Source organism: Protopterus annectens, chromosome 8.part0 (genome assembly GCF_019279795.1).
Source record: "Protopterus annectens isolate FY-2018-M chromosome 8.part0, PAN1.0, whole genome shotgun sequence".
Taxonomy (NCBI): Eukaryota; Metazoa; Chordata; order Ceratodontiformes; family Protopteridae; genus Protopterus; species Protopterus annectens.
In genome coordinates, this window is record NC_056741.1 from 1,039,006,757 (window position 1) to 1,039,021,219 (window position 14,463).

Below are 14,463 nucleotides of genomic sequence, written 5' to 3' on the forward strand. Positions count from 1 at the left end.
GGACCTCGCGTGGCGGTCTTTGTCCTTGCGTTTTTTGGACAAAACGGTAGTCTGAGTCTCCGACGGCATTTTATAATCAAAAGCTTTACCAAAAAAGTGCTGGGCGAACTCCGCCCAATGCTTAATAGTGCGTTTATTGAAAGTAGCACAAAAGCGACAGCCCGAGACGTCGTGGTCTGGGCCTAAACAAGGTATACAGAGGGAATGGAAATCCTTATGCGGTATTTGCTTCCCACAAGAAATACAATTGTTAACTTTGTCTGACATCGGTCTGAGGCAAGAAAAGTTTCCCCAACGGGGTACTTAGCTTAAAAGAAGACTTCGGTTTCCAAATTTTCGTAATTTCAGGAGCTGGCCGACCGGCACTTGCGAACTGCTTCTGCTTCGGGCACCGCGCGGCAAAAAAGACTGAAGAAAATGGCGCCGGCTGTGTCTTATATACCCCCTGTCGCACTGACGTCAGGAAAGAAAGCGACAACCGACGCCGGACCTAGACTTTGGAATTCGGCCGACCGAAGACCCGCCTGACGGCAGGAGAACCCATCTGTTATGACTGCAGCTGTATGCACGATGAACATCTGCTGGTCAGCAATGGAAAGCCGTTAGCAGACTGATCCTCAAAAGCCCACAGGAGGAGCGCTCTTCTGCAGCAGGAAAGCTCTGAAGAGCTTAAAGCCCAAACAATTTGCTTTCTTAATTTTACTCGAGCTGATAATAGTTCGGGTATGTGGAAGGTGTCATTAAGCTTTGGAAGCTGAATAGCTATTACATCCTATGCAAGATATAACCCCTATAAGCTAAGGCTACTGCAGCAATGATCAACGTGAAGAAAGTACAGTTGTGTACACCTACCATAAATGTAGATGTTCGAGTGTCTTCACTGTTGCAGTCATAACTGTAGGGTGCTCCTGCCGGCAGGCAGCCCGAGGTCGACCAGAATCCCAAAGTCTGGGTCCGGCGTCGGCTGTACAAGCTAGTACCCTGACGTCAGTACGCTCTGGTACATAGCCCTCAGCCGACGCCATCTTCTCCAGCCTTTCTTGCCCTAGATGTCAGAAGTCCCAATAAATCAGAAATGAATCCAACAAGGAAACACAAATACACCACAAATAAGAGAAAAAGAGGGGATAGGAGGGAGGGAAACCCCGACTGCAACAGTGAAGACACTCTAACATCTACATTTATGGTAGGTGCACACAACTGTACTATGTTCTTCGTGTTTCACTGTTGCAGTCTTAACTGTAGGGTGGAATCCCAAAGCAGTGAAAAAGGGGAGGAGGCTTAGACAGAAGAAGGGGCAGCAAGAAGACCCTGCAAAACAGCAGAGGCAAAGCCTGCCCTGGTCTTAGAATACAGAGGGAGATTGTAGTGCTTGGAAAAAGTATGCACACAACTCCAAGTGGCAGCTTCCAAGATATCCTTGGTAGGAACTCCTCTGAGAAAAGCTGTAGAAGTGGCAGCTGCTCTAGTAGAATGACTTCTCACAGTACCTGGAAACTGTTTCCCATGATGAGTGTAACAAAATCTGATTCCATAAGCAATCCATTTGGAAATAGTTTGTTTTGAAATAGCTTTTCCAAGAGAACTGGAGGCAAAAGAAACAAACAATTGATTAGATTTTCTGAACTCTTTAGTTTTGTCCAGGTAAAATCGTAACTGTCTGTGCACATCCAATGAATGCAAAATCCTTTCCCCTTTATTTTGAGGATTAGGAAAGAAAGTAGGAAGGTGAATTGTCTGATTTAAAGCCACTTTCAAAATCACCTTAGGCATGAAAGTAGGATTAGTCCTCAAGGATACTCTGTCCTGGTGGAAAATAAGGTATGGTTCCACAGCCATGAGAGCTTGCAACTCTGAGACCCTTCTGGCAGAAGTCAATGCTAACAAAAGAACTTTCTTCCAAGATAAAAACTTAATATCTGAAGATGCAGCAGGCTCAAAAGGAGGCAAAGTAAGCTTTTCTAAAACATAATTAAGATCCCAAGCAGGAACAGGAGGGGTCCTGGGAGGTCTTAAATTCTTGGCCCCTCTCAAGAATTGTCTCACCAAAGGGTGAGAAAAAACAGGAGGATCAGAATTGAAATGAGCAGAAATAGCAGAAGCATGAATCTTAATGGAAGAAAAGGAAAGTCCGTTAGACAAAAGATCCGAAAGGTAAAGCAAAATAGAAGAGAGATCAGGCACCAGAGGGTCCGAGCCTCGGTCCTGCATCCAAATACAAAACCTCTTCCATTTAGAGGCATAGGATTTCCTAGTGCTAGGCCGTCTAGCTTCCAGAAGAACATCCAAAACTTGTTTGGGAAGACTAGAAGAAATCAAATTCCTTTGAAGAGCCAAGCTGCCAGGCAAAGGGTCTTGAGATTGGGATCTAGTAACCGACCCTGATGCTGGGACAGAAGAGAAGGGTTTAGAAGGAGAATCCAAGGAGGCTCCAAGAACAGGTGCTTTAAAGTTGGATACCAAAACTGTCGAGGCCAATTTGGAGCAATCAAGATGAGGAACTTGGGCTTGTCCTGTTTTATCTTCAGTAATACCCGAGGTAGTAGAGGAAGAGGAGGGAAGGCATATCCCGAAAGGCTTCTCCAGCTGAAGGACAGGGCATCCACTTTCCAAGCTGTTTTGTGAAAGGACCTGGTGCAAAAGCGAGGCAACTGATGATTGAGATGGGATGCAAACAGATCTATCTGGGGACATCCCCAAACTGCAGTAATCCTGTTGAATAAGTTGGTGTCTAGCATCCATTTGTGAGGATCTGAAATGTTTCTGCTCAGGCTGTCTGCTAAGAGATTCTGTTCTCCTGGAATGAATTGAGCCTGGAGATGTAGATTCAGATTTAGAGCTGTGTCCCATAAAGCCATAGCTAGTCTGCAAAGGGGGTATGAATGAGAACCCCCCTGCTTGTTTATGTACCACATGACTGTGGTGTTGTCTGTGCGAATTAGCAGAGGCCCTGGTTGCAAAAAGTTCTTGAAGGCTAGAAGAGCATTTTGAACTGCCAACATTTCCTTCAGATTGATGTGCCAGTGAAGATGGTCCTTTGTCTAGGTTCCCTGCTGGCAACTGTCTAGAAAGTGTGCTCCCCAAGCATAATCCGAGGCGTCCGTGGTTATGATTTGAGAAGGTTGAGGTAGACGAAAAGGCTTTCCTTCGTTTAACGCACACACCCTGGACCACCAGAGGAACTCCTTCTGGAGGCAGGGGATCAGAGGAATAAGAATGTCCAGATCGTGGTAATGCTGTGACCATACACTTTTCAGATACCATTGAAGCTTTCTCATATGAAGCCTTGCATTTGGAATCAACAGAATGCAGGAAGCCATGTAGCCCAGAGCCTGCAGGAATTTCCTTGCAGTGAGCTGAGATAGAGTTGCCAAGGTGTTGAAAATTGAAGCCAGCTGGGATTGTTTTTCTGGAGTGAGGAAGGCCCTTTGTAAGGTCGTATTCAAGAGGGCTCCCAAGAACACCATTTGTTGAGAAGGGATCAAATGTGACTTTTTTGTGTTCACTGAGAATCCCAGAAGGGAGAGAAAACGTTGAACAAATTTCAGATGTAGAAGTAGAAGATCCTTGCTGTCTGCCTGAATAAGGCAGTCATCCAAATAGGGGTAAATCTGAAACCCCTGAAGTCTGCAATAAGCCACTACTGGTGCCAGGCACTTGGTAAAGACTCTGGGCGCAGTAGATAAACCAAAGGGCAGTACAGAGAATTGAAAGTGTCTCAAACCTGCCTTGTATCTGAGGAATTTCCTGCGTTCCTGCCTGATGGGAATGTGTAAGTAGGCTTCCTTTAAGTCCAATGTCACCATCCAGGCATCCTGAGAGAGCATTGGAATTAGTTGCTGCAGAGTAAGCATCTTGAATTTTGGAATTTCCAAAAAGGTGTTTAACACAGAAAGGTCCAGAATAGGTCTCCATGAGCTTTGTTTTCTTGGAACCAGAAACAGTCTTGATTAAAAACCTTTTCCCATCGCTGAGAGTGGAACAGGCTCTATGGCTCTCATGGCCAGAAGAGCATCCACTTGATTTAAGGCCTCTGACCATTGATGTTTTGGCAGATCTGGCCAACCGTAAGCCCTTGGCAGAGTATGAAAGTGGAATTTGTAGCCTTTTAAAATCACGTCCAATACCCATCTGTCTTGGGTAATATGAGTCCAATTTCTGTAAAAAAGAGACAGTTTTCCTCCGAGAGGGGCATCCAGGTGAAGGGGTCCTGTAGCCCAACCGAGAGAGTCATTGAGTTTGTTTTCTTTGAGATTGGGATCTGTCTTCTCCCCTTCTAGGTGAAGAAGCAGTCCATTGTCTAGATCTGTAAGAGGCCTGAGCTTGACCACGACCTCTAGAGCATCTATATCTTCCCCTTTGAGGCCTGTCAGACGTGGGAAAGGACCAATTTTTGGAGGGCCAATTCCTGGAAAATCTAGGAGGCTGAACTTGCAAGAAATCTTTTACAGTTTGCATAGATTTTGCCTTTTCTTCCATCTTTTTAATAACCTCCTCAGCTTTAGATCCAAAAAGAACATCATATTGAACAGGGGCATCTAATAACTTAGCCTTAACCTGTTCAGGTAAACTTTGTTCACGAAGCCAGGCATGTCTCCTGATAACAGTACCAGAGGCTGCAGCCCTGCAAGAAGCATCCAAGGCATCAAAACCACAATGCAAACTATGTTTGTTCACTTGTTCAGTTGCATGCAATACATCCTGAAGTTCCTTATCCTCTGCACATGCAGGAAGGGAAGCAAGCTTTTGCTTTAAAACAGACAAAAGAAATTGCTGATACTTAAAACATATGAAACTGGCAATTTAAAGCCCTTACAGACAGGGTAGCAGAAGTAAATACCTTTTTTCCCCACTTGTCTAAAGCACGAGAATCCTTCTCAGAGGGAATAGGATTCTTAGAAGTAGCAACCTTAGCAGCCTTAGAGCCCTGAGAAATAGTTTCAGGATCCGCAGAAGGGTTCTTAAATAAGAATAAATGAGAGTCAGGAACCCTATAAAACCTATCAGGCTTAGAAGGAGCAGGAGGCATGGAATCAGGATTCAAATTAGCCTCAGAAAAAGCATCATCCACAATGTCAAGAACAGGAGGGATAGCTAAAGGCCTATGTTGAGGAAAAAGAAGGAATTCTCTAAGCCTCTTCTTGGAAGCAGAATACTCCTGACCCTCCCAATGAAAATGTTCCCTCATCTCATGCAAGGTTTCCCCAAAAGAGAAATCTTCAGGCGGAGAGGCAGAGGGCAAAGAGTCCTCAGCATCCGAATCCTCATAAGGAGGAAAGGAATACTCCTGATCAGAGGAAGAGACAGAAGATACAGAAGCCTGGTCAGAGGAATCCAGAGGAACATCCTGTAGAGGCCTTTTTTCAGGTGGGGGGTGAGAACCCCTAATCATGGTAAGTAAATCTTCAGCCATCTTTTAATAATTGCTTCTGTGTCCTGGGAGTAGATTCAGAAGTAGCTTGGGCAGGAACTTTAGACTTAACAGGAGTCTTTGTCTTTGCCTTTGAAATAGTGATGTGAGTAGGCCTGAAAACCCCCTCAGAAGCCGGTACCTGCACAGCGGTTCCGGACCCATCTGAGGGAGCGACGTCCGAAGGTCCTGCAGCAGGTAAAATAGTAGGCCTTGATGGCTCCCCATGGGAGTCCGTATCGGCCATCGGTTCAGAAGTGGCGGACGACAGGGGCTGCAAAAGTGCCTCACTGACGACAGCCGAACCGGACGCTGGCTCCAGCTGCAACGAGTCCTGTTTGGACCTCGGAGGCCTGTCTTTGTCTTTGCGCTTCTTTTGAATTCCGGTAGTGTCCGACGACATTCTGTAATTGAAGCGTCTGCCAAAATAATTTAGAGCCCAATCGTACCTGCGCTTGATAGTACGAGAATTGAACCTGGCACAGAACCGACAACAAGAAACGTCGTGGTCAGGGCCTAAGCAAGGTAAACAGTAAGAGTGGAAATCTTTATGAGGTATTTGTTTCCCACACGATATACAATTATTGACTTTTTCTGACATCGGAGGAACAAGAAAAAGATTCCCCAACGGGGTACTTAGCTTTGAGAAGAGAAGTAAGAACTTCGGACCGACAACAACAAAATACGCTGTTCGAAAATCGCCAACCAACGACTTGCGAGCTGCTTTCCACCGCACGGCAAGAAAGACTGGAGAAGATGGCGTCGGCTGAGGGCTATGTACCAGAGCGTACTGACGTCAGGGTACTAGCTTGTACAGCCGACGCCGGACCCAGACTTTGGGATTCTGGCTGACCTCGGGCTGCCTGCCGGCAGGAGCACCCTACAGTTATGACTGCAACAGTGAAACACGAAGAACATCATGGACAAATCACGATAGCAGCTTTTCAACACCATCTTTGCAGTTATGGAGTAGTTCATCAGTTTTTCCTCTAACAGACACATGTGGTAGTCTGGGTCTTTAGCAAACACGTTAGTGAGAGGAGGTGACATCAGGCACTAACAGGAAATGCAATGCTAGGCTGCATTTTGATTGATTACCTTATGACCACATGGACACTCAAACTTATAAACTAAAATTCCACAGAAGAAAGCTAGGACTATGACAAAGTTGAGAAAGTAGAAAAAAATGAAGGGTTGGAGACTCAGGGTTTAAGAATGTTTATGTACACAACACATTAGAATGTGAGAGAGTGTGTGCGAGTGTGTGTGAGAGAGAGAGTGTGTGCGAGTGTGTGTGAGAGAGAGAGTGTGTGTGAGAGAGCGAGTGTGTGTGAGAGAGAGAGCGAGTGTGTGTGAGAGAGAGAGTGTGAGAGAGAGTGTGTGTGAGAGAGAGAGTGTGTGAGAGAGAGTGTGTGAGAGAGAGAGCGCGAGTGTGTGAGAGAGAGAGCGCGAGTGTGTGAGAGAGAGAGCGCGAGTGTGTGAGAGAGAGAGTGTGTGTGTGAGAGAGAGAGTGTGACAGTGTGTGTGAGAGAGAGAGTGTGACAGTGTGTGTGAGAGAGTGTGACAGTGTGTGTGAGAGAGAGAGTGAAAGTGTGAGAGAGAGAGTGTGCAGTGTGTGTGAGAGAGTGTGTGCAGTGTGTGTGAGAGAGAGTGTAAAAGTGTGTGTGAGAGAGAGTGTGCGAGTGTGTGTGAGAGAGAGTGTGCGAGTGTGTGTGAGAGAGAGTGTGTGTGTGTGAGAGAGTGTGTGAGAGAGAGAGTGTGCATGTGTGAGAGAGAATGTGCGCGTGTGTGTGAGAGAGAATGTGCGCGTGTGTGAGAGAGAGAGTGTGTGTGTGAGAGAGAGAGAGTGTGTGAGAGAGAGTGTGTGAGAGAGAGAGTGTGTGAGAGAGAGTGTGTGTGTGAGAGAGAGAGAGAGAGAGTGTGTGTGAGAGAGAGAGTGTGAGAGAGAGAGAGAGAGAGAGTGTGTGAGTGTGTGTGAGAGAGTGTGTGAGTGTGTGTGAGAGAGAGAGTGTGAGTGAGTGTGTGAGAGAGAGAGAGTGTGTGAGAGAGTGTGCAAGTGTGTGTGAGCGAGAGAGTGCGTGTGTGTGAGAGAGAGTGTGCGCGTGTGTGTGAGAGAGAGAGTGCAGTGTGTGTGAGAGAGAGAGTGCAGTGTGAGAGAGAGAGCGCGCGCGTGTGAGAGAGAGAATGTGCGCGTGTGTGTGAGAGAGAGAGAATGTGCGCGTGTGAGAGAGAATGTGCGCGTGTGAGAGAGAGAATGTGCGCGTGTGAGAGAGAGAATGTGCGCGTGTGTGAGAGAGAGAGTGTGTGTGTGAGAGAGAGTGTGTGAGACACAGAGAGAGAGTGTGTGAGACACAGAGAGAGAGTGTGTGTGAGACAGAGAGAGTGTGTGTGAGACAGAGAGAGAGAGTGTGTGAGACACAGAGAGAGAGAGAGTGAGTGAGACACAGAGAGAGAGAGTGTGAGTGAGACACAGAGAGAGAGAGAGTGTGTGAGAGAGAGAGTGAGTGTGAGACACAGAGAGAGAGTGAGACACAGAGAGAGAGAGAGTGAGACACAGAGAGAGAGAGTGAGACACAGAGAGAGAGAGAGAGAGAGTGTGAGACAGAGAGAGAGTGAGACAGAGAGAGAGTGTGAGACAGAGAGAGAGTGTGAGACACAGAGAGAGTGTGCGAGACACAGAGAGTGTGCGAGACACAGAGAGTGTGCGAGAGAGACAGAGTGCGAGAGAGACAGAGTGCGAGAGAGACAGAGTGCGAGAGAGACAGAGTGTGAGAGAGACAGAGTGTGAGAGAGACAGAGAGAGAGTGTGAGAGAGACAGAGAGAGTGTGAGAGAGACAGAGAGAGAGTGAGAGAGACAGAGAGAGAGTGAGAGAGACAGAGAGAGAGAGAGAGTGTGTGTGAGTGCTGTAACTCGAGAGTGTGAGTGTTCTCAAACATAGCATCTTCACCAAATTTCCTATGACAAATTATGGACAGTGGGGAAGGATGACCTCAATCATATGAGCTATGAAGGAGGGTCCAAAATGTTAAACCTGCAGTCAGATTATATATAATGCAGTACTGCATGTTACCACTAAATGGGTTCGGACTTACTTTACCACCTTTTTAAAATGTTAAGCAAATAATGCAAGAATTCACCAAATAAAATGCACGTTGTTCTACCTAGGAAAGAAGATGGTCTCCACCACATAAAAGTCCTGCATGAGCACGTCTCTCTCTGGTTTTGTACTCAGGCTTCCAACAGTGTGAGTAATACCCAGCTGGATTGCTCCCTTTATGGCAGATGAAGTGGTCTATAAAAGGAAATAAAAATGAATAGATTGTCAGAAGTCATACAAGCAATTTTCATGGTCACTAGTAGAAAGCTCTGTCAACCATCAGAACTAAAATATTGTCTAATTTATGTATCTCAAAAAAACTTTTGGTGTAGCAAATGACCTAAAAGAGTTGCAATGCAACTATTCACCCTTCAATAGTGGATTACTCATAATGTAAATGAGCTTAATAAAGCATAACAGAGCAAGAGAGGCACACTACCCCAAAAACCAAGTCTGATCCATACTGTTTGTGCTACTCACTTGATTCATGTTGTAACAAACTACGACAGTGACGGCGAACATATGACACACCACAACGTTTTGGGTGACATCAGCATTCACCAACACCTGAGTTACTAAAGGAACTGAATGAACAGACCCTGCACTTACTATTGTAACTCAGCAACAAAATAGTCATTAATTGATGTTAAGCAAATCAAATGCAATGTGCTCCATATTTTTTTTCAATTAAATTTAAAATTACTATTAAAAGTAGGGTAATTTTTTGCTGCACTAGTTTAAGCCCAATTATCACTGAGCAATTTGTTTTCTCTACTTAAGTCACTATTTTTTCTTTTGCTTTTGTAATACATGGCAGCACACTATTGGACATTTTTTTTAATAAATATGTAGGGAATTGTTTCTCTCTTGTTTGGGGAGGGGGCTGACACACCAGAGTCAAGATAGGCATTTTCCAAATTTGTGATATGCCAAGCTCAAAAGGTTTGCCATCACTGAACTATAAAGTCCTTTGCTGTCATTTTGTTTTGTGATTACACTACCGACTGTCTGCTATATGAGCAAAGTCCAGTTGTGTACACTTACCATAAATGTACACATTTGAGTGTATTCACTGTTGCAGGCATCACACTTGGGTTGATTCCCAAAGCGGAGGACCGGATGGAGACGGTCAAGAAGAGATTGGGCTGGCTAGAATACCCTGCAGGACTGTGGTTGCAAAGCCTGCCCTGGATTTTGAAAAAATGGGCAGGTTGTTAATACTTGGTGAAGGTATGAACAGAACTCCATGTTGCAGCTTTCAGGATTGTCCCTGGTAGAGACCCCTCTGAGAAAGGCTACAGAGGTTGAAGTTGCCCTAGTTGAATGTGTTCTGACCCCCAGTGGGGGTGGTTTCCCACTGTGTTTGTAACAGAAATGGACACAGTGTGCTATCTATTTGGACATGGTTTATTTTGATATGGCTTTGCCCTCTGCCCCTGGTGCAAAGCTGACTAGTAACTGGTCAGATTTCCTAAAGGGCTTAGTCCTATTCAGGTAGAATCTGAGCTGTCTGCGCACATCTAAAGAGCGCAAGATCCTTTCCCCCTTATTTTTGAGGCATAGAACACAAGATCCTTTCCCCTTAATTTGAGGCATAGGGAAAAAGGTGGTGAAATGAACAGACTGGTTGAGAGCCACAATGGACACCACCTTAAGCATGAGAATTGGGCTAGTCCTGAGGGAGACCCTGTCAGCATGAAAAATGATGAACGGTTCCACAGCCATAAGTGTTTGTAACTCAGACACTCTTCTAGCTGAAGTGATGGCCAGAAGCAAGGCTGTTTTCCAAGAGAGGAATTTTAGCTCTGCTGAAGCTGCAGGCTCAAGGGGGGGGGGGGGGGGGGGCTGAGCTTTTCCAAAACAAAAGTTAAGGTCCCAAGCAGGAGTAGGGACTCTCCTTGGTGGCCTTAAGTTGTTAGCCCCTCTCAGGAACTGTCTGATGAGAGAGTGTGAGAAGAGAGGTGGCTCAGCGCTGTAATGTGCACAGATGGCAGAGGCATGGACTTTAATGGAAGAGAAGGATAGGCCCCTGTGGAGTAGTTCTGCTAGGTAATCCAGGATGAGAGGTAAGGGCTGTGCTGGGTCAGCTCCTTTAGTCTGGATCCAGGAACAATACCTTTTCCACTTGTCAGCATAGTATTTTCTAGTAGTGGGTCGTCTGGCTTCACGTACGACATCCAGGACTTGTCTGCTTAGGGTGGCCACTACAGGAGAAGTCAAGGAATAAGCCAGGCTGTTAGGTTCAGTGTCTGCAACTGTGGATGCAAGAACTCTCCCTTCTGCGGAGTCAGGAGAGTTGGAATCTAGGCTAGTTGCCATGGAGGCAACAGGGACAGACTGCACAGTAGTGGGTATACCAGTGTTGGCGTGGCCAGTCTGGGTCAATCAGGATTGCCCTTGGTCTTTCCTCCCTTATTTTGAGTAATACTCTGGTCAGAAGAGGTAGAGGTGGAAATGCATAGATTGAGAGGTTTGCCCACTGGAAGGATAGGGCATCCACTTTCCAGGCCTTGGTGTGAGGTTCCTTGGTGCAAAATTTGTTGAGCTGGTGGTTGTAGAGGGAGGCAAATTGATCCACCTTCGGGGTACCCCATTTCTGGGTCACGAGGTTGAAAGTGTTGTGGTTTAATTGCCACTCGTGTGGGTCTAGGAGATTTCTGCTTAAGTGTTTTACCAGAGAGTTTTGGATGCCTGGCAGGAATTGAGCTTGCAGATCAATATGCATGGCTGAGTCCTTTTTACAAAGGGTCATGGCTATCCTACAGAGAGGGAAGGAGTGGGTTCCCCCCTGCTTGTTGATGTACTACATTACTGTGGTATTGTCTGTTTTGACAAGTAGAGGCCCCGGAGAGAGCAGGGGTCTGAAAGCTGTCAGAGCTTGCTGCACAGTTAGCATCTCTTTTTGGTTGTTGTGCAGATGAATATGGTTTGGGCTCCAATGGCCCTGAATGCACCTGCCGTCCAGATGAGCACCCCAGGCATAGTCTGATGCGTCTGTGGTTAGGGTCTGGGCAGCGTGGGGTTGTGAAAAGGGAAGTCCCTTGTTGTGGTTGCACGCTGCTGCCCACCTAAGAAAATCTTTCCCTAGACAGGGTTTCACAGGTATAATAGTTATCAGGTCCTGTGAATGTTGACACCAAAGGCTTTTTAAGTACCACTGAAGTTTCCACAAATGCAGTCTGGCATGTGGAATTAGTAGAATGCAGAAGGCCATGAACCCTAGAGCTTGCAGGATTTTCCTTGCGGATAACTGGGTTCTGGTGGCCAGTTGAGAGAAGTAGCCTGTCAGACAGGCTTGTTTTTCTGGTTAGAAATGCCATCTGGGATGCCGTGTCCAGGCTTGCTCCCAGGAGTACAGTTTTTTGACTGGGGACAAGTTTGGATTTTTTCTCGTTGATAGTGTACCCCAGTGAGGTTAGTAAGTCCTTTACAAATGTCAGGTGCTGTAACAGCTTTTAATGACCGTCTGTCTGAATCAGGCAGTCGTCCAAGTAAGGGTAAATTTTAATGTTCATTGAAGGCTATTATGCCGAGGCGCTAAGCTGTATTAAATTTTCAAAAGGAACTGGCGTTGTTTTTATGGCTTCGGCCTGATTACTTTTCATAGTTGTTTGTAAATTTTAATATTTCTTTGTCTGCAATAAGTAATGGCTGGAGCCATGCAATTTGTGAAAACTCTGGGAGCAGTGGATAAGCCAAAGGAGAAGTGCAGAGAACTAATGATGCATAGATCCTGCCCTGAAACACAGATATTGCCTGCAAGAATCTCTGATTGGGATATGCAGATAGGCCTCTCTGAGGTCTAAAGTGGCTAACCAGGCATCTTTGGACAGCATAGGGAGAAGCTGCTGTAGTGTGAGAATTTTGAATTTTGGTACCACCAGGAAGGTGTTTAGAATAGATAGATCCAAGATTGGGTGCCAGGTGCCCTCTTTTTTGGGTACTAGTAAAAGTCAGGAATAGAACCCTTAGCCAATCTGATCTGCAGGGACAGGCTGAAAAATCCTCATGGACAGCAGGGAATGAACTTGGTTTTGTGCCTCTGCCCATAGGTTTGGAGGAAGATCTGGGAATCCCTTTGGGGATGGCAAGGTGTGGAAATAAAATTTGTACCCTGGGACACTATGTTGGGGACCCATCAGTTATTGGTGATGGAGGCCCAGTTTTTTTACATGGGAGGCAAGTTTTCCTCCTAGTAGCACAGCCAGATAGGCAGAAGTGAGAGGAGGAACTGAAGAGTCATTTGGAATTCTTTCCATAGGGGGGTGGCGTAGCACTCCCTGGTTTAAAAGTGGAGGCACTCCATTGTTTAGATCTCGGCATTCCCTGGACTGCTGTCTGGGGAGGGGGGGGTCTGTTACCCCTAGGTCTTGTCTGAAGTGGCCTTGAGGGGGCAGGAAAGAACAAATGTTTTGAAGGACAATGTCTACTGAATCATGGAGGCTGGACTTAGAAAAAGTCTGTCTGCATAAATTTAGCTTTTTCTTCCATATTTTTTAAAACCTCTTATGCTTTGGTGGCAAACATATTGTCTATGTTAAGAGGTGCGTCCAATAATTTTGATTTGACGTGATCTGGCAAGGTCTGTTCTTTAAGCCAAGCATGCCTTCGAAGTACAGAACCTGTGACTGCTGCCCTGCAGGATGTTTCTAGGGCGTCAAACCCACATTGCAGGGTATGCTTTCTGATTTGGCTTGCAGAATGTACAAGTTCCTGTAAATTTTTATTTTCTGCACAGCCAGGGAAGGTAGATAATTTTTGTTTAATGAGTTCCATGGCATGCTGTTGGTATTTCGGCATGTGGAAAATGGCAATTTAATGTTCTAATAGGAAGAATTGCAGAAATATATACTTTTTTACCCCATCACTCTAAGGCTCGAGAATCCCTGTCCGAGGGGGTGGGATTCTTAGTTGTAGTTGATTTTATTCCTTTAGGTCCTTGGGAGATTACCTCTGGGTTAGCAGTAGGATTCTTAAAAATAAATTTTTGTAAGTCATGGAATCTAATACCGGTCAGGTTTCCTGGGAGCAGGAGGTAAAGTATCCAGACTTAGACTGGATACCATAAAATCATACACAACATCCAGGACAGGGGGTATTAGCTACGGGCCTGTGCTGAGGTAAATCTAAAATATCAGTCTCTTTTTGGACTGAGGGTAATTCCTGGCATTCCCAATGGAAGTGCTCTTTCAAAGTATGTAGGGTTCACCAAAAGAAAAATCCTCTGGAGGAGAGGCAGAAGGAATGGATTCCTCTGCATGTGAATCCTCATAAGCAGATAAGGGCATGTCTTCATAATCAGAAACCTCAGTCTCATTGGACTCCTGGTAAGATAAAAGTGCTGGGGACAAGTCTCTCTTTCTTTTTGCAGAAGAAGGCTAGCTGCCCCTAATCAGCATAAGGTCTTCTGCTATTTTAAGCATCTGTGATTGCGGCAAGGAAGCAGGCAAGCGTGCTTGGGTCGGTTTTCTAGGCGTTGCTCGTACTCTGGGCCTTAGAAACTCGGTAGTTTTAGAAGGAACTTTAGACGTGAAAGAAGTCATTGGCTTGTGTCTAATATCAGTAGTGCGAAGAATTTTCTCTGAAGCCGGTGCCTACACTATGGCTCCAGACCCATCCAAGGTAGAGACTTCCGCAGGTTCCGTAGTCAATGAAGAGTCTCGCAGCATACCGGACCCTGAACGGGTCTCGGTAGCGTCCTGCGAATCCATCAATGCGGGCATCAGGGGCTGCGAAAGCACCTCACTGAGTACTGGCAACTAGCTTAACGGAAGCATCGTCGGTAGTTTTGGAACTGTGCGGTCTGTCTTTATCCTTACGTTTTTCGCAAAATCGATAGTTGGATGGCTTACTGAAGCCATTTCGGAATACGGAGATCGAGAGCAAAGGTATTTAGCTACAATAAGGGCCCGATGACAAACACTTCAGGCATTGAATAAATCACAAAACCGGCA

At 45.8% G+C, this 14,463-nt stretch overlaps 1 protein-coding gene across 1 annotated transcript in view; it reads right to left on the reverse strand.

Annotated features, from left to right (window-relative positions):
• LOC122808395 (phosphatidylinositol 4-phosphate 5-kinase type-1 alpha-like) overlaps nucleotides 1-14,463 on the reverse strand; it is an 814,028-nt gene that overhangs the window by 307,337 nt on the left and 492,228 nt on the right. Inside the window, exon 4 of the mRNA XM_044079361.1 lies at nucleotides 8,574-8,704. Within this exon, the coding sequence (XP_043935296.1) occupies nucleotides 8,574-8,704 (131 nt within the window). The remainder of the gene's footprint in view (nucleotides 1-8,573; nucleotides 8,705-14,463) is intronic.